This window comes from Tiliqua scincoides, chromosome 2 (genome assembly GCF_035046505.1).
Source record: "Tiliqua scincoides isolate rTilSci1 chromosome 2, rTilSci1.hap2, whole genome shotgun sequence".
Classification (NCBI taxonomy): Eukaryota; Metazoa; Chordata; class Lepidosauria; order Squamata; family Scincidae; genus Tiliqua; species Tiliqua scincoides.
Window position 1 is genome coordinate 257,626,780 of NC_089822.1, and position 19,216 is coordinate 257,645,995.

General features: G+C 46.8%; 1 protein-coding gene across 1 annotated transcript in view; it reads right to left on the minus strand.

Annotated features, from left to right (window-relative positions):
- The window catches only part of SKIC2 (SKI2 subunit of superkiller complex), a 28,318-nt gene extending 9,693 nt beyond the window's left edge, over positions 1 to 18,625 (minus strand). Inside the window, exons 1-18 of the mRNA XM_066613953.1 lie at positions 18,531 to 18,625; positions 14,344 to 14,465; positions 13,572 to 13,681; positions 13,268 to 13,385; positions 11,835 to 11,949; positions 11,462 to 11,536; positions 11,283 to 11,336; positions 10,810 to 11,033; positions 10,084 to 10,230; positions 9,852 to 9,997; positions 8,712 to 8,858; positions 7,733 to 7,817; positions 5,977 to 6,083; positions 4,241 to 4,387; positions 3,796 to 3,895; positions 1,807 to 2,019; positions 696 to 806; positions 489 to 600 (exon numbers count right to left, since the gene is read on the minus strand). Of these exons, the coding sequence (XP_066470050.1) occupies positions 489 to 600; positions 696 to 806; positions 1,807 to 2,019; positions 3,796 to 3,895; positions 4,241 to 4,387; positions 5,977 to 6,083; positions 7,733 to 7,817; positions 8,712 to 8,858; positions 9,852 to 9,997; positions 10,084 to 10,230; positions 10,810 to 11,033; positions 11,283 to 11,336; positions 11,462 to 11,536; positions 11,835 to 11,949; positions 13,268 to 13,385; positions 13,572 to 13,681; positions 14,344 to 14,465; positions 18,531 to 18,603 (2,206 nt within the window). The 5' untranslated portion in view covers positions 18,604 to 18,625. The remainder of the gene's footprint in view (positions 1 to 488; positions 601 to 695; positions 807 to 1,806; positions 2,020 to 3,795; positions 3,896 to 4,240; positions 4,388 to 5,976; positions 6,084 to 7,732; positions 7,818 to 8,711; positions 8,859 to 9,851; positions 9,998 to 10,083; positions 10,231 to 10,809; positions 11,034 to 11,282; positions 11,337 to 11,461; positions 11,537 to 11,834; positions 11,950 to 13,267; positions 13,386 to 13,571; positions 13,682 to 14,343; positions 14,466 to 18,530) is intronic.
- Between the last annotated feature and the right edge of the window lie 591 nt (positions 18,626 to 19,216).

A 19,216-nucleotide genomic window follows, 5' to 3' on the forward strand; every position in this document is an offset into this window, starting at 1 on the left:
AAGCCTGCTGTGGCTCCCTTCGCTCCACTGCAGATGTGAGCTGAAGTGATCCACCTTCTGCCTGCTCAAAGTGAATCGCTCACCTCCTTACCCTGCTCCTTGCACAGCTTCTTCAAACATGGAAGTGCAAGATGTCCAGTTTCACTTACAGAAACTACATGAACAAGGAAGTTCCTTCATTCACACGATCCCTTTAAATAAAACCTGCTTTTCTGCATTTGAAGAAGCAAAAACAAGAGCACTGTAAAGGCTTTTTCCATTTTGCAGGGCAGAGTGGGCAACAGCTGATCCGAGGCAGCATCAGGTGGTGTTCCGGGCTGCACCACATCCGGGCAGCAAAGATAACCCCAGGACAAGCAAGCTGGTGAACTGGGGGAATGGGAAAAGTTAAAAGACAATGGTTCAAGGGGAGGAGATGCTCAGCCGCCCCATTTGCAAAGCTTCATGAAGATGTGTATTGAAAAGTGTTACCTCCCCCCAAATCCTACCTGGCACCAGATCCCGGAAGTTAGCCCCATCATGTTTACGGATGGAGTCAAAGACTACAGTCCTCGCTGGCATGTTCACTCCCATGGCAAAAGTCTCAGTTGCAAAGAGGATCTACAAAACAGCGATAAAGAAAATGGTAAGTTCTTGCAAGCTCTGCCATCTGGGGTTGCACTCTCCCCCCCCCCAATTAGGCCTACAGGACTCACCTTGACAAGTCCTTTGCTGAAGAGCATTTCCACCACCTCCTTGAGAATAGGCAAGATACCACTGTGATGCACTCCAATGCCACGTTTCAAGAGATCCACCGTGTGAAGAACCTGAAAGCACATCCCACAAGGTGGTTAAAGCCAGAGAGAGAAAGAGAGGGTCCAACAGCCTGTTGTTTTGCAGGAGCCTATTGACTTTTCTCAGCTGCTCAATCAGAGAGAGAAACTGCCATTCAGCTCCTTGATCATGCTATCCACACAGCTCAGACAGCTATGCTGTTTATGCCCAACAGTCATCACATGGGTGCCAGCCATTTTGAAGTCTTAATCCAGGGCTATGTTGAAGCCCATTCACACATCAAGCCAAGACTACATCGTTCTTAGCCTAGACATGAATAACCTGGCTGTCTCCTGTCTCAACTTCCAGCTCACTGCACTTACTGCACAGTATAGCAGGTAGCCATACTGGTAGCCATACTGTACAGACTCAATTACAAGTGGGCTCTTTTTATCCATGGGTTCGGAACCTGTGTGTTTACCTGAATGCAGGTTGCAAACGCACACTCGAGGGTCCCACCTGACCTCCTGGACACAATTGAAACTGCCTTCTGGTCGCAGCCTCTCTGGGCCTCCGAACACCTCCTACAGATGCTGGAAAGGCACTTTTCCAAAAGTTTTCCAAAAACTGGCCCTTCTGACACCTTCAGGGGCCTCAGAACACCTCCAAACCAGAAGGCGCCTCCAGAGGTCAGGTGAGGGGCCCAACTCGTGGGTTCAGTTATCTGCATGTTTTGGCATCCATGGGGGTTCTCTGAATAGAACCCCCACAGATGTCAAGGGTTGGCTGTACTTTCCCAACGTAAAGACCCCATTGCTTACTTCCAGTTTACAGGTACGTTAAAAGTAATGTCCCCTCAAATTGTGGAGGCACCGCTTTTTAACAGTGGATAGCAGGGAGCTACATTGTTCCAAGGTTCAGCTTCCCCTGGTCAATCCTATCAGCCTGAAACATACAATCATGCCAACAAGCAACTCCTGTGGTAGCCACACAGTTACATGACTACCACCAGCCTCTTGGTGTTCCTGTCACTGAAGTTCATGTCCTTCTGACCTGAGGCAACTGGCGGTCTGTGCCCTTCAGGCGGGAGATGCATTTCTGAAAAAAGACATGGATCTCGCTTTTCTCCGACATCGTAGTCAGGTCAACGGTGGTCAGCATGGAGGCGTTGTCATCGCAGCGGTTGCGTGAGAATGTGAAGGCCACCACTGGCAGCTGGTCCTTCTTACGCAGCATGTCAATGAGGGAAAGCCAGATGTTCTTATCCTGATGAGAGTTCAAGAAGTCAAAGCTTACTCAAGACCTAGACCAGCAGTTCCCAAACTGGAACATCACAGCACCCCAGCCCAAAGGGAAATGGTCACTATCTCCTTAATGCTACCCAGATGAAAACTGGAAGTGAGTCACGATCGCGTTATGGAGCCATTCTGAGGCACGGGGAGGCCCACAGAGGGGGGGGCTGAGGACCCTCCCGCACCCTCAGGAGGGTCGGCGCTACTCCCAGTGCGTTAAAAAATGCTTTTTTTTGTAGCAGTGGCATGATCCTGGAGGTGCAGTCACCATTGCCACACCCCTACACCAACTTACAGAGGTCCTAATTCTGCAGGAGAACTTGGAAACTTCTGGCCTGGACAGTCTCTTTTACACCTACTAACAAATAAGGAAGTTCCAATCTTCCCATCCCTACCCTTAAGCATTCCAAAATGTCAGCTGCTGGAGCAAGCCGAGTCCTCAGAGACAGCCATTTATACCCTGCCTTTTAGTCCCTTAATGGAGCCCCAAGGCAGCTTCGACTTTCTTGCTCAGCAAAACCGCTGCATGTTTACTGAGAGAAGGCTGCTGGATTCACAAATAGTGACTGGCAACAAGGTTTGTAACCAATTGGTTACTGCCCCATCCTCCTCCAAAGAGGGCAGCTCAATGGCCATGGAGAGGGTCACAACAAGAAAGTTCCTGGCTGAATCAGTCATCTATTCTTTCCTTTGGCAAAGGAAGTAGAGGTGCTTGCTAGTTCAGTGCCTGGCTTTCTTTTAAATAATCTGCCTCCTGGTGGATTGAGAGAGAGGAGTGCCCAGATTCTCTGGATAGGAACAAGGAGGGAGAGTTCACATCCAATAGTTCCTTTTTTATTCCTTATTAGAATATCACAGGAACTACATGGCTGCTAACAAAGTAGTCTTGCACGACCTCCCCCTCTCCTCTCTCTTGTAGTGCCCTTACTACAAAGCACATCACTGCCCTGAGAATTCTTTCCACAAGTAGCAGCCAATGAAGCGGGGCAGAGTAAATGCAAAGAATGGCCACAGTACTGGACTCTACAGAGGGAAGAGGAGACAGTGACGATGACATGGAGCTATTGCTTTCATGACTCCCATTCACACACCAGAAGAAAAAATGGCTTCCGTACTATGCTCCATTTGTGCAACCTCACCAATGTAAAAGCTGCTCCCAGTTAACCCATTTTTGTCCAGCTCATAGCTGTAAACATTTGATCCCTGTTGCGTGTATGCAACGTTGGGCAGAAATGGCTTAACCCAGCGAGGCTTTCATTACTTCAATTGCCAATTAAAATGTGCGCCCCTATGCACGCTGAAGAGATGCAAGCAAAGGCTTGGGCTGTAGACAAAGCGATGAAGAAAATGCGGCAATGGTCGGCCATCAGAAGGGGCCTAAAGTGACACTTTGAAAGAGGGCCTGATTTGGCCCAGGCTTGCAGCTGATGACCTCTAGTTTAGGAAGAACATGTGCGCGTGTGGAATGTGCCAACAAGTGGGCAGTGAAACTCTGCCAAAACAATTAGCATAGAATGACCAAGAAAACAAGATGGTGAGAAAAAAAAACCCTCCTAAACACTATGGAGCCCCCCCCCCGCAATTTCCTCCCACCCTGACTGCCCAAAATCCAATTCCTTCCCCGCTTTTGGTTCCATGGGCAGCCACACCAAGTGCCGCCGCTTCTCTCAGTTCAGGGAATGCATCTCTTCAACATTATCTGTTTTGGACAGCACTCTGACAGACGCCCAGCCCTCCCACCACAGCGTACCTGCCCTGGTCCTGCTCCTGGGTGCATGGGCTGTTTGGCCCCAAAGGTCTGAGAGTGTTTGCTGGCCCGGTCCTTCTTGGCTTCTACCGCACTGTAGTACCTGGAGGACAAGACAGACTCTGTTTTCACTGCCTTTCCGGTGTGCATGTGAAATGCAGCCAACACTATGGCGGTGGCAGCCTTGTTTTCTCAAAACTCAAACCTAGTCCTCCTCAGAGTGGTCAACCTAGAATTAGAGCCCTTCTCTCCAATGTTTTCACTATCTGTGCACAAGAGATGCGTGTGCATGTGTGCGTGCCTGCCATCTTTTAGATTTCCTGTCTCAGACGTCAACCTGATACCTTGTACTTGATTATAAAGCTTTGTAAGCTGCCTTGGGCATGGGAAAGGTGGGGTATGTTTGTATGTATACATAAATAAAATGTCTTGCCACCTCTGCCCTTACCCCTTGGTAAGAAAAGTCCCACGGGCATCCACCAGGAGAAACAGCTCATTCTGGGTTTTCTGGCTGTTGCCAGTGTAGAGGTAATGTTCCAGGGGGACAGGCCGCTTCAGTGTGCTGATCACATAGATTTTCTTCCGCTTGATTCTCCTGTAAAAGGTGAAAAGACAGTATTTTTTAGCCACTTTGGGTCCTTTCAGGAAAACGTTGGGGTAAAAATACTGCAAATAAAATATTTTATGCCGTTCCTCCTCGAACCAAGCCTCTTCATTTCTCAAATCTCACCTCTGGCATGCCTATATACCAAATCTGGGCCTGGTTTACACATGCAGCAGAATGAGGGAGAAGATGGACCATTTGAGACTGCAGGTCAGGGGGTGATATCACTATTGAATGCCCCCCTTTGTACAGGCATGCTGCTGTATCCACAGTTTCACTTATCTGTGGTTTTCTGTGGATTCCCCCACACCCATTACCTTCATTTTTCTTTATTAGCAGGAGAAGTATGCATTTATTAGCAATGGAGGAAGAGTTTCTTGCTTAACCGAGAAACATGCAGGCAGGCAGCCTACACACCAGAGGAAGGAGACTGATTGTTAACAGGAAACAGGAATTTGGTTTCTCCCTTTAGCATGCAGGCTGCTTGCCTGCATGTGGTATTCCTCTGCTAAGCAAGAGAATATATGCTTCCACTGCTAGTATCGTATATTGGTATAGGTTTGTGTATTGTGTATTGGTATAGAGCAGGGGTGCACAAACCCCAGCCCTGGGGCCACTTGTGGCCCTTGAGGCCTCTCAATGTGGCCCTCAGGGAGCCCACAGTCTCCAATGAGACTCTGGTCCTCTGGTGATTTGTGATCTGGCCCGATGCGACTGCTCTCAGCATGAAGGCAACTGTTTGACCTCTCGCATGAGCTGTGGGACGAGGGCTCCCTCCACTGCTTGCTGTTTCACATCTGTGATGCAGTAGAGGCAGCACAGGAAAGGCCAGCCTTGCTTTGTGCAAGACCTTTTATAGGCCTTGAGCTATTGCAAGACCTTCATTCATTCATATAAGTTCATCTTTAATAACAACAACAACAACAACAACAACAACAACAACTTTATTTATACCCCGCCTTTCTCCCCAAAGGGACCCAAGGCGGCTTACAACAAGTTAAAAACAGATTAAAACATAATTAATATAATCTTTAATATATTCCTTTATGTAAACCTATGTAAATTTATTCAAATTTTAAATGTAAATTAATTCTTTTTTCCCCCGGCCCCCCAACACAGTGTCAGAGAGATGATGTGGCCCTCCTGCCAAAAACTTTGGACACCCCTGGTATAGAGTATTGTGCTTGGTATAGGTTTCCCCTATAACCACAGTTTCTCTACCTGTGGGGGTGCGTGGAATGGAACCTCTGTGGATAAGAGGGATGCCTCTGTGTGTGTGTGTGTGTGTGTGTGTGAGTGAGTGCGTGAGTGAGTGATCTCATTCCATCCCTGAAATCAGAAAACTAGCACATCAGGGAACAGGCTGGGTATGGGGAGGAAGGAACGTGAAGCCCAGAGACAGTAAGTTCAGTGCTGAGATGAGATCTGAACAGGGACTTTCAAGGGTGCTGGGAGACACCACTATTCAGGGTGTCACTGCTCACAGGAATTTTGTTGCAATATGTTGCCAGGCTCTGCCACCCTCCCTGTCCCTACTCCCTCTGGCCCTGCACACATGTGCACTGCCGTCCTTTGCTCACCCAATCCAGTCAGCAAACTCCAGGGTGTTGGGAACGGTGGCACTTAACAAAATGATATTCACGTGGTCCGGAAGCATGATGAGGACCTCCTCCCACACCACACCACGCTGCAAGAGGAGGAAAAAAAAACACAGTTTCCAAGATCCTACAAAAAAGTACTTCTAAGTCAAGAGAAATGCAAAATCTGAACTCAGAACACTAGACTTCTCTACTTCTAGGATGCGAGGTATCCAAGACTCCCAAAGGTGGCATAAGAGCCCCAAAAATGAATAGCATGAAACCTGATAAAGATGGACAGTGTAAGAACCCAATCGCAGGGAAAGAACTGCTGTACAGCAGCTTTGCATAAGGGCCCAGGTTCAATGGGAGGAACCAGGGTTGGGGGAAAAGCACCCTTGGCATGCAGAAGGTCCCAGGTTCAATCTTCAAGCAGAGTCTTGACAAGCACCTGCTGAAGATGCTCTAGGAAGATTTCCTGCTACAGGAAAAGGGCTGGACTAGATGGCCTTGCAGTTGCCTCCCAACTCCATGATTCTGTGACTCCCCTGCATCTCCAGATCGGATTAGAAAGCACCACTGCCTGAAACCCTGGAGGGTGGCCAAAGGTCTGACTCAGGAAAAGGTCATTTCATAAATTTAACCCCTGACATTTGCACTTCAAGGGTCAGGCTGCAGGACTGGAAAGAGCTTTGCAGAGACACTGCAATGGTCCTCGAGGGCCAGTATATTTCTGTTCAGAAACATCACACGGTATAGCCCTTTCTGGAGCACAACACTTCAGATTGCAAGCAAGATGGACCCCCTCTAATCAAAACACCCTAGCAACAAAAAGCTAGGTTAGAACCCCCTTGTTAGCTCTCTGCTCAGGCAAAGCCAGAGACAAAGCTAACAAGCTGGTTCAAGGAAAGTTGCAGGCAGCTGAGTCAGCAGAATTGCACTGCATTTGTGCCTGGCACACCCTAGTTAACTGAGCAGACTCTGATTGGGTGCTCAGACTACTTAAACCTCAGTCTGCAGCTCCACCAGGGCAGTAGGTGTAAACTGTGATACTCCTGCCGGAGACTTTGACGATTGGATAACTGTGTGTATATATGCTGTAAATGACCTTGGACTGACTGACTGACTGTGTTTTGTGGATACTGACGTGGATAAGGTAATGCTGGACTGCTGTACTCTACGTGTATGACCTGGACTGTTTTTGACTACTCTGTGCGTGCAACTCCTTGCTCAAATATACAACAGCAAATTCTAAGACTCTGCTGTGTCTGTTGGTTTTTGTGCACCCTGCTCTACACTGGGACATACCCCAGGTTCCTTCAAACCTTAACAGCCCTCTTCCCCCAAATGTGCTCATTTTCTACAGAGAGGACAATTATCAATGAATAGTAACTCCTAAGTTCTTCATACAAACCCACTCTGCACATTTATGAAGAACTTAGGAGTTACTATTCATTGATAATTGTCCTCTCTGTAGAAAATGAGCACATTTGGGGGAGAGGGGTGTTAAGGTTTGAAGGAACCTTGGGTATGTTCCTTCAAACATTATCATTCTGAATGGTATCATTCTGAATGGTCTCACCTTCAGAATTATAGGGCCGGGCCGGGCTATTGATATTCTCATTTGACAGATGGGAAACCCAGAGGAGTGGGCTTTGCTCAAGGCCACCTCCAGAACTAAGCTTAAACACCCCACAGACCAGACTACGCTGGTTTCTGCACCTCCTTCCCTATTCTTATTTTCCGGCTCTCTTCTCACCTCTGAGTCGTTAATGTAATGCACCTCATCAAAGATCACCCATTCCAAGTCTCTGAGAACATCTGATCCATTATATAGCATAGACCTGATAGAATGAACGAAACAAGGAATGAAAAAAAGAGAAAGATACACACATTGCAGAGCTCTTATTCTAACCCATGGCGGAACCCCGTTAGGGTTTGGGTGTCATTGAAGGGCAGCAAATTAACAAAACATTTGCTGGAAGGTAGCTTACAATGGTGTGTTAGATGCCCACTGCCACTCCAGCCAAACTGAGCTTTAAATGCATTTAATTGCATTCGCTCCCCTTCATTCCTTGGTACCCTTCTTATGTCTCTTTCCCATGTCTTGTTTCAGAGACAAAGCAAGCTCCGCCTCTTATGAAACTCTGAAGCACCAGGTGCACTGATTATTTTAATACAGCTATTTTATTATCAATTTACTGATTCTACATAACATATTTTGTTTGTATGAAGAGGACTAGCAAAGGAAGAGGAAGCGATGGGCCAGTGCTCCTCCCTCTGCGGCCACCAACTCTGCCTTCTTCTTTCCTTTTCCAGTCCAGAGTGTGGGAGGAGGACTTGCAGTAGCAACAGTAAGTAGGCAGATGGAGGTGGGCATTACTGCCAATCACTGCCTGAGTTGACTACCTCAGTCAGGCTCATGGATGGTTTAGCCCTGACCGCATATTCTCAAGCCTTTCTCCCGAACCACAGGGACCAGAAACGTGTTACTTTTTTAAAATCACAGAAGGATGCTAGCCGAAACGTTCAGGATGCTGAGCTCTGTTACTCTAGTATCAAATATGTAGAATACACACAGAGCACTCGACCTAGAAACATGCAGAGGATGCCAGAAATGGCAATAAATTGTGAAGCACTCAAGAGTCTGGTTTGCCATTCACTCACACCCATTAACCCAGGTTGGTCAATGACCTTCCTGTCTGAGCTACAGCCCTTCTGCATAACCCCATCCTCACCGTAGGATCTCTGTTGTCATAATGAGGCAGGAGGCATCCGGATGCAGCTGTACGTCTCCTGTCAATAACCCCACATCCCCAAATGTGTTCTTGAAATCCCGGAATTTCTGGTTGGACAGAGCCTTGATTGGGGAGGTATAAATGGTGCTGGAAAAGGAGGCAGGAAAAGTTAGAAGCCCAGACAGACGACATTTTCCTATGCTGTAAGGACCACTGGATGACAGCTTGCTAGCCTGGACAGAAGAGAGAGGCACTGTTTTTGAACTGCTCTTCCACACAGGGTTGGTGTCATCTACAAACTGAGACAGATGCAGCTCCTGAGGGCAGGGCTCTGTATGGGACTTTTGCTGCAGTATTAAGTGGAAGGAAGTTTCCTTTCAAGGTTCATTCTCCACTCCAGTTTAAGCCTATGATGCAGCCATTACTCAGGGGGAACACAACTTTTCTGAGTTAGCAAATCTCAAAAAAGATAATGCAGAATTGGGAAAGGCGCCAACAGAGGGTAACACTTTCTCTACAAGGAAAACCTGGAGTTTTTAAAAGTAAAAAAGCAACTAAGATGAGATTTTAAAAATGGAGATTTATAAAATTAGGCATGGTTTGGAAGAAGTGGATAGTGAGACGCTTTCCCCTATGCTGGAACTCAAGGGCGTCCAGTGTAGCTGGTTGGAGACAGTTTCAGGACAGAAAATGCTTGTTTACACAATGGAAATTTAATGGATAGAACTCACAATCACCTGTTTAGACAGCTTGAAAAGGAGGTTAGACAGATTCAAGGGAGATAATCGTGGCTAATAAAACTAGCCATGACTGCTATATGGAACCTAGAGACCATATGCTGTTCAATACTAGTTATGGAACTGCGGGAGGGGGAGATAGCAGGGGAGGGCTATTGTCTACATATCCTGGTTAGGAACTTTTTGAAGGCATCTGCTTGACCATGGGGAAGATGGGACACTGGGCTTGATGGACCTACGGCTTGAGGCAAGAGAGTTGCTTCTCTTAATTCTTCATCAACTGCAGACCAGGGCCCAGGAGGCCAACACAGCAAGTTCAATACTGTACACCACCTTGAAAACCTTCAGACCAAGAGGGTGGCTAAGAAAAGGGGATGGACACACACACACACACACTGCTTACCGTGTCATGTGCTTCTGGGACAGTGCAATGGCATACTCAGCCACCACTGTCTTGCCCGCCGACGTATGCGCAGCAACAAATACGGAATCGTGCTTTTCCAAGTGAAGAATTGCTTGTTTTTGGAAGACATCTGGCTCGAAAGGCCACTGAGGAGATTTAAAAGTCACATGAAGAGAAAGTTTCGCATCACCAATCCTCAAACCTTCTCTTTCTCTTGAAACCAGCTTCTTACCTTGAAAGCTGGGTCAGGGATTCGCTTGTAGAAGTCGTCCACAGGAGAAGTGATGTCTACTGGGATGGCCCACTGCTCTCTAGGAGGTTCAGCAGCAGGGGCAGTTGGGGCAGCTTGGGGAGCTGATTTGGGTGCAGGCGTCACCTCCTAAGAACAAGGCACAAAGACAGTGTCAAAAAGGCCAAGAATGGCAAGAGGTATCCCATCATTTTCCTCATTTAACAAGAAGGACTTTCTAAATAAAACACAGAAACCAGACTTCAGAGCCAAGGAAAGGAGCTAACCCTATTTGCATCTCATTGAACTGATACAGATTTGGCAAAATTGCTATATCTGTGACAGTTTGTGCAACCTCTTGATTTTGGAAATGGGCTATGTCAGAATGCCAGAGGCAAGGGAAGGCACCAGGATGCAGGTCTCTTGCTGCCTTGTGTGCTCCCTGGGGCATTTGGTGGGCCGCTGTGAGATACAGGAAGCTGGACTAGATGGGCCTATGGCCTGAACCAGTGGGGCTGTTCTTATGTTCTTAAGTTGGCCACAACAGTTTCAGCTCTGAGGAAACATTGTATTTTCAAGTTCCATCAAATCACAGCAGCTGCTCCAGCCTTCGTAGTCTTCTCTACAACCAAAGGTCTTGCTGGCTCCTGCCTCTCCCTCTTTGCTCTTCTGAAAATGAAGCAAGACCCTTCCATACCACATCCCACGCTCACTCATACACACTCCTACCTTAAGCACTAACTCCTCCAGGCTGTTTGCCCTCTGCAATGGCGCTGGTGCTGCTGGGGGCACCTCTTCTTCCTTTGCCCCTTTACCCTTCCCTTTCTTCTTCCTTTTCTCCACTTCCCCAGCCTTTTCCTTGCCTTCTTCATCACTAAAGGCTCCCAGATCAAAAGTGTCTAGGGCCCCCAGGAGGTTGGTCAGGTTCAGCAAGCCTGGGGAGGCCTTGAGCTCTGAAGAGAGGAACACAAGCAAGATTATGGGATGGAGGGGAGGAGCATGCAGGTTTTGGGAAGATCAGTCTGACTCAAGCCTGCATTTTAGTTCACACAGGTAGGCTCAGGAACGAGCAGCACAAAGCCTGGCACAGAAAGCATGAAGTGATGACAAGAGCCATGGCAAATATCTTACAAACATACTTGAGAAAAAGGTGCAGTCTTCTCCCACCCCTAATCTTCTCCCTGCCTCTAAGGGGGAGTTACCTTGTCTGGTGAATTCTACCCCCTTCTTCCAGCCAGGTGGCACCGTCAGCAAATCTGAGGGAGAAAGAAAAAGCATGGGAGGAAGGACTTGATTTGAAGAAAGAAGGATCCGTGGCCTGTGCAGAAGTCAAGGATTTTCTCACACAGTAGCAGAATTCTCACAAAAAAAATTCAAGCACCTTTCTCAAAATCTATGTCCTCTTCCAGGTTATCTTGGGTCTTGATCTGCTCCAAACTCGGCTCATCCATCCCACCTGGGGAGAATGTGGCAAAACAGCAGGTTGTGAACATCTAAACTGCAACCACGAGGCGGTTCCTGCATAAAACTTATGCAAAACGGCAGGGATTTTCTCCAGGGGCACCAATTGGGCGCAAACGTGTTTATATAGAAGTTACAGGCAGCCCACAGTACAAATTCAACAGGCCCCTCTGTCACAAATGAGGCGTGAAGTGTCTTCAAACCAGTCTGTGGTCAAATACTTTCCCATGGCTCTGTGTGGAAAGCTACAGTGATGACTTCCTGCCCAGGGGATGTGAATAAAAGACCCATACCTGGCCAGAAGGGATAATTGGTGGCACTGCCTCTCAGAGCCTCAGTTGGGGGACCAGGTGCTCTCTGGAAGGACAGTGAATTCTTGGCCGATAAGCCCGTATTGTCCACTAGAGCCTGGGATGGAAGTTAGGACAGGAAAAGCATAAGGACACAGGCACAAGTTATCATTGGCCAGGCAGATAGTCTCTCCTACCAATTTTTAGACACTGCATTCATATTCTAGGCAAAAGCATATCTAGCAAAAAAAAAGGAGCAGACTGCTGAAGAGCCCTAAAACTGTGCAACTCTTTCTGAGATCAAGCAATAGAGCTGCATCTGCACTGCAACCTGGTAAACCAGAGGTGTTTTGTGTTCTGGCTGAAGGTAGGATCTGCCATAAAAAAAGGTCCTGCCTGCTTCTGCCCCAACCCTCCAATTCCTTGAGGGACACAGTAGCAACTTGACCTTAGTTTCCCCCAACCTGATATCTAGAAAGAGTCCCGCTGGATCAGGCCATAGGCCCATCTAGTCCAGCTTCCTGTATCTCACAGTGACCCACCAGATGTCTCAGGAAGCCCACAAGACAACAAGAGACCTGCATCCTGGTGCCCTCCCTTGCTTCTGGCACTCTGACAGAGGCCATTTCTAAAATCAGGAAGGTTGCACATACACATCATGGCTTGTAACTTGTGATGGATTTTCCTCCAGAAATTTGTCCAATCCCCTTTTAAAGGCATCTAGGCCAGATGCTATCACCACATCCTGTAGAAAAGAGTTCCACAGACCAACTACATGCTGAGTAAAGAAATATTTTCTTTTGTCTCTCCCAACACTCAGTTTTAGTGGATGTCCTCTGGTTCTGGTGTTGTGTGAGAGGGAAAAGAGCATTTCTCTATAACTAATAACTAGGTATTTATATACCGTCTTTCTGGTCATCGGATTACTCCTCTGACTTTATTCAAGGCGGTTTACATAGGCAGGCATTTCTAAATCCCTCAAGGGGATTTTTACAATCATAAAGGTTCTCTTTTTCAAGAACCAACATTTCAGAATGGATCTTCCTGGTTTGGTCTCACTTCTGGCCTCCAGTTCTCCCACGCAGGCTGGCAAGCAGCTCCATCTCTCACATGGAGGGCAGCCAAGATGCTTCTTGCTCACACCAAGAGCAGGTGGAATCACTCAGCTCGGCTTGTCAGCTGCTTCAAGGTCTCGCCATTCTCAGCCATTCAGGGAGCTGCCGGTGTCCTCGAACTGGCGACCTTCTGATGTTATCTTCGGGCTAACGGAGGCTCTACCCTCTAGACCAGACCTCCTGCCCACTCTATTCTTTCCGTGCATAATTCTCTAGTCCTGAACTTCTGATGTACACTGGCCTACCTGTGGGTCTACCTGTGAGCCCCATGAACTGCTTCTCAAACTGCTACTTCAGAGACAAGGAAAGAGTATTTCTCACCTCCTTGAAACCCAGCAGTTCTCCTGTTGTAGGGTTGCGCTCAGCCTGAAGCGTGGAATGCACAGGGGTTACGTCTAGCTCAAAAAGTGACTCGATGTCTTTCTCGCGGGGCCAAAACCTGCCTCCAGAAAGTAAATGAAGTTAAAAGCTACAATAAGCCAATGTAACTCCCACCACAACATAGAGATCACTAGCATTCATGACTGGTTTGACTCATCCTGCAAGAGGAGATTGTCTGGATACAACAGACAGCTCTAATTGATGTTTCCTTCTTGCACACGGCCTGCAACTGCAGACACCTCACCTGTGAGATCGTTCAAAGTGATGGATGGGAAGCCAATCAGGAGTGTTGAGAAAACGCTGCTCTAATTCAGACACCAGATCCTCAGCATAAGGAGGCAACCCATGGGGCAACTGTGGGAGTGAAGGCATCATTTAGTATATAATGAATCACATAAAAAGCTATTTCCGGTTCCTAAGAGCAGAGACTATTTTTTCCTCTTCACAAGCCACCATCAGGTTCTCAAGTATCTCAGTCCTGCACAAGACTGAGCAAAATATTTTTAATTTCTAGGCACCATCATCAAATTGTTTGAGGCAGCTAGGTGACAGAGTTATGGGCAAAAACAAGCCACCTTATCTAAAGTAGGCTGTATTCGTGGCAACAACACCCTTTTTGGTTTTGAAGGTTGTTTAGTTTTGTGGCGGTTGCTGTTTTAATTCATAAGGCGATGGTGATGAAAGGCAAGGGGAAACAATCAGGTTTTGTACGTTTTTATCCAAAAATGGGAACGAGATCTTGTGTCACATGTGGGAGTTAAAGATAGATCCTGGGTTTTCAAAGACTAGACTATTACACTAGAACATAACATGAAATAAAAAAGTAATTTGCAAACGTGTTTAAACATTTTTTAAGTAAGACTTAACTCTGATTCACTTCAGGAGTTGAGAATTCAAACAATTCCTGGTCACCAGGAAGTTCATTTGTTTTCTATAAGCGCATCACCCTTTTTGTGCACTGTGTGATACATTGCTTTGCTGTTCCTAGGTTGGAAGGGGGCACCCACGGCCCTTACCGTGGTGAGTGGAAATCCATCTCCATGGGGCCCTTCCTCTCGGGTGATGAGCTCAAAACGGCCAGCACATCCAACCTCCAGAACCGAGAGAGGTAGCTCCAGAGGCCCCCTGGGGGGCAAGACTTGGGGGAAAAAAATAAGACAAGCTGAAAGTCAATCACAGCTTTTACTTTGACTGCCACTTTGTTACTAAGATTGATGCAAAAAAAAACAACAACAAAACAAAACCGGAAGTTCCTTAGGGTGGGGAACCTACCATTGGAATGGACAGTCAACTGGACTTCAGTTTCATTCCATAGTAAACATGGCAGACTTATCAACTCCTTTCCCAACAGAGATTCCCATGCCCATAACAGCTGTGTAACAAATGTATTTGTTTAATTTCTCCCTATCATACAGCTAATGGAAGGTCTCTAGCAGGAAGGTAACCAGCAACCCAGAAAAGAAACATGTCTTTTTTGTTTAATAGAGATAACCACCCTTGTAGTCCTCCTTCACACACATGCACAATCTCTTTACTCCAACACACCTTTCAACAAGAGGCGGGCTTTGAGAAAAAGAACATGACTGTGGCACTAACAGCAAGTTGTGGGGACCATAAGATAAAAGGAGTCAGGGAAAAACATTATTAGAAATATTTATATACCGCCTTCCAACAACAAAAAAGTGGTTTTGTTGTTGAAAAAAGGTTTACAGAGAGGAAACACATAAATACAAGCTTGCCAAGGTATTGTGACACAGAAGAAAGACTCTCTGAGGGTATATGTGAATTCTCTTAGACCCATTCATTTTTCAGTTCATCACAAATGTTGCCTCAAACAAATTTTGTCCATTAAGTCACAGTTCCAAGGTCAAAACTTGCACATGGCCTCTCCCACTTGCACAATTCCAGAATTTTTAAAATACAACATGCAATAAGAAAACTGCAAATTCCAACAACGAGATATTAGATCAGCCAGTTTCCAACCAACCGCACATTTGTCCAAGTAGACTTCATTATTAATAGTGGAAATAACTACACAACCACACCCTCTGGCAGGGCTCCACTGCCTCTAACATCCTCATGATGTTCAGAAAATAAAAACGACATTATTCTGGTGTGCCTTGTCTGAAGTGGCACTGCAACTATGGAATTCCCTGCACATGCCTGATCTTGTCTGATCTTGGAAGCTACGCAGGGTCAGGCCTGGTTAGTACTTGGATCGGAGATTGCTTGGGAATACCTGGTGCTGTAGGCTTATACCATAGTCTTTCGAGACTGAAGGTTGCCAACCAACCACTGGGGGAACTAAAAATGACCCCCCATGGCTTTTTGGCAAGGGTTCAAAACATTTGTTTAGTCCTGTGAGTGTGTGAAGTGTCATCTGTCTGTCCTTATTTTGTTTTTATTGTTGTCACTGGGGGAGTATGGGGGGTTCAGGTTGCCCCAGGTAATGTGTGGGGGGTGGGGGTGGGGTGACACCACTACTGGCCAAAATTTTTTAAATCCTGGTATTTTTCAATAATACCATCATGTTATATATCATTTGATGCATAATTTCACGCAGAATGCAATGAAACAAACCCTTTTAAATATCTCTATTCTATCAAAAGTTATAGCTAAAAGACAAGTAGGGGTGGGGTAACGGTACATCATTATGTCCACAGCTCAGGGTGTTGCCCCACCTACTGGATGGGAGGAGGTCCAGCATGGGGGTGATGCACTGTCTCCTGCTCCGGGTTTCACAAACCCTAGAGACACCACCGATTGTTGTATATATTGTGGTGTTTATTTTATTTTTTATGTTGAAGTCTAAGATTGTAAGCTGCCTTGGGCATCTGCTCTGGCAGAGGAAAGGCAGGGTATAAATCTTTTAAGTAACTAGATAAAATAAAATTTTTATGATTATGAACACTCTTCATTGACCAAAGTCCACTTCATCAGAATTATCTCAAAAAGATGCCACAATAAATGCCTATTTACCCCTGCCACCCTGGTTAGCTGGGTAAGAGGCTCTTTTTCAAGTGGGTGCTCCTCTTTTATTTAGCAGGGGGAGAGTAACTGGCTCTCCCCCCCCCCCCAGCAGTGTCTTTTCTAGTGACTGTCTGCTGGTGCTTTGCATCTTTTAGGATCAGCCATTTTCAACTAGTGGTCCACAGGTGTGCCACAGGAATTTGGGGGAAGGTCATTTATTAATAGGGCAAATGGGAGATGTGAGCCCCCACTGGCAGCATGGTGTGCCTTGACAATTGTCAAAAACCTGGTGGTGTGCCTTGACCATTTTAGTGCTTTGTCAATGTGCCGTGAGATGAAAAAGGTTGAAAATCACTGTTTTAGACTGTGAGCCCTTTTGGGACTGGGAGCCATTAGTTATCTGATTTTCTTCTGTAAACCACTTTGGGAACTTTTTGTTGACAGGTGGTATATTATTATTATTATATTTTATGCACACAAACAGTGTGTGAGTATCTGTGTGTGCATGTATGTGTGCCTGTGTATATATTTAAATAAATTTATATCCCACCTTTACACTTTGCTTAGGCCCCCCCACTCTCTCTCTATATAGGGTGGGTACTCTGTGGGTGGGTCCCTTTTACATACACACATGCACTTTATATGTTATTATTTATATGTTATTATTTATATATAATACATATATAAATAAATATACATAAATAAATATACATACGCATATATATACATATTCACATCACTGGCATTGCTAAGGGGGGTGCGGGCGGGCCACATCAGGCAACTAGCGGGGGGGTGACGCGCCCTGGGGGGAGGCTGCGCTAACATCGCGGGGTTAGGAGCTACCCCGTCTTGCCATACACTTTTGAAAGCGGAATGGCCAGCGATGTGCAGTGCAATGAACAGAATTGAAATAGCTCCTTTCGTTCAAAAGTTATGGCCAAAAAATTGGAAGGAAAAAATGCATGGGGCCCTATGGAAAGTGAGCTGTATCGCGCGCTTACTCGCAAGTAGGTGTACTTGCCATAGTCCGTCAGAAAGGGCAGGCTGAGAGGAATCCAACACCACAATGGTCCTGATCCAATGAATGCAGCCCCCCAAAAACACCCGAGAAGCTCCCCCCTCCCAGCTGCGAGTCTGAGCCCAAAAGAAGTCATGTGGCTGCGTTTACTTGTGAGTAGGCAAACTTGCCTTAGTTAAAGCAGGCTGAGAGGTAGACTGAGAGGCTCCAAAGACATCAGAATAGGCCTCATTCAATGAGTGCAACCCCCAAAAACACTGGAGAAGGAGGTTCCTCCCTCCCAGCTGCCTCCCTCCCAGTCTATGGAGCCCTATAGAAAGCAAAGCAGCCTCACAGTGATGTTTACTTGTGAGTAGGCAGACCTGCCTTGGCTGGTGATCAGGCCAGGCAAAGGGGAATGTGAGGACACCAGAAGGGTCCTGATCCGATGGAGCTGGAGTGCAACAGAAGGCAGCCCCCACCCCCCAAAAGGACAAAAAAGAGGCTTGAACTGGTAAGGGGAAAGTTTTCTATTTTGCACTTGCAAAGCCAGGAGGGTCTTTATCTTGATATGCCTGAAATAGAAGAACTTTAAACTGGGCACTGGGAGGGCTGGAAATCTCACTGATTCTTTTTGGGGGGTTGTTATTGCAGGTAGACTACAGAGTAAGCTCCATTGACCACTATGGGACTTACTTCAGAGTAGACATGCATAGGCTTTTGCTCACAGGCTGCAATCCTACCCACACTTTCCTGAGAGTAAGCCCCATTGACCACAATGGGACTTACTTCAGAGCAGATTCACTTGGTGGAGCAGGACTGGCTCCCCCTTATTTAATTATTTTATTTTAAATCAATTATTTATAATTATTTATTTTAATTTGCTTGATGATGTCACTTCTGGCCATGGCATCACTTCCAATGGGTCCTGGACAGATTGTCATTCTGAAAAGTGGGTCCCAGTGCTAACAGTTTGAGAACTGCTGCCATAAGTTGTTAGTAAGTTGACACAGGGGTGGGTGTGTGTGTGTGTGTGTACAGGGGGCCTACCCAGAGAGCCCCCCCCCCCAGCAAGCCAACTGGAGCAGCTCAGCTGCAGCAGAGGAGAGGCTGCCTGCCCCAACAGGAGACAGCCACAGCAGGGGCAGAAAGGGGCCAGCTGCCCTGCCAGGCCCCGGCCCCTCCTGGAGTAGGAGCAGGCCCTCCAGCTGCGGCCCCCACCAGGCTCAGCCTCACCCATCCTCTCCAGCTCCATCTCTGCAGCCGCAGGGCGCCCCTTCACCCGGAAGCGCTCTCTCTGCGGCAACATGCTGCTGCTGGCGGAAGCTTCAGCCACGTCGACGGAGGAGAAAGAGAAGGCCGGCGAGGAGGGCCACTAGCAAACGCAGGCAGGGTGAACGTAGATCTAGGAAACATCTAGAGTGACGCTCAGCAGGAACTTCCGGGAATAATGCAGAATTATAGTTTTTTTTTTTTACTATTAAAATAGCACTTCTAAACACAGTGAATCAGACCTGAACTGGAAGGAGGAGGGGATTCACTGCCATTAATCAAAGAATAATCCTTTATTGTATTAAGTAATGTCCTTTATTGCCTCTTCATTTAAAGAAATAGTACTTTATCATCACATTTTTTTGGCTTGTCCTGTCACTGCGACGCTAAAATCTTGAGTTTCTCCATTGATTTCTATGGGCCACTCTCACTTGCCCCCCTGGGTGGAGGTTCACTAATGAGACCGCGGAAGTACTATATTGACCTGTTACTCTAGCGCTTTCCTACCTCTTCGCTCGCCGCTGTAAAGCGGAATACGATTGGCTCATCCGTTCCGCGCCAGCCAATGAACAGCCTGCTATTCAAATGAGAAGGTGTCCGGTCTCCGAACGTCACGTGCTTCGAATGCTCGGGGACATGTTATGCCATGC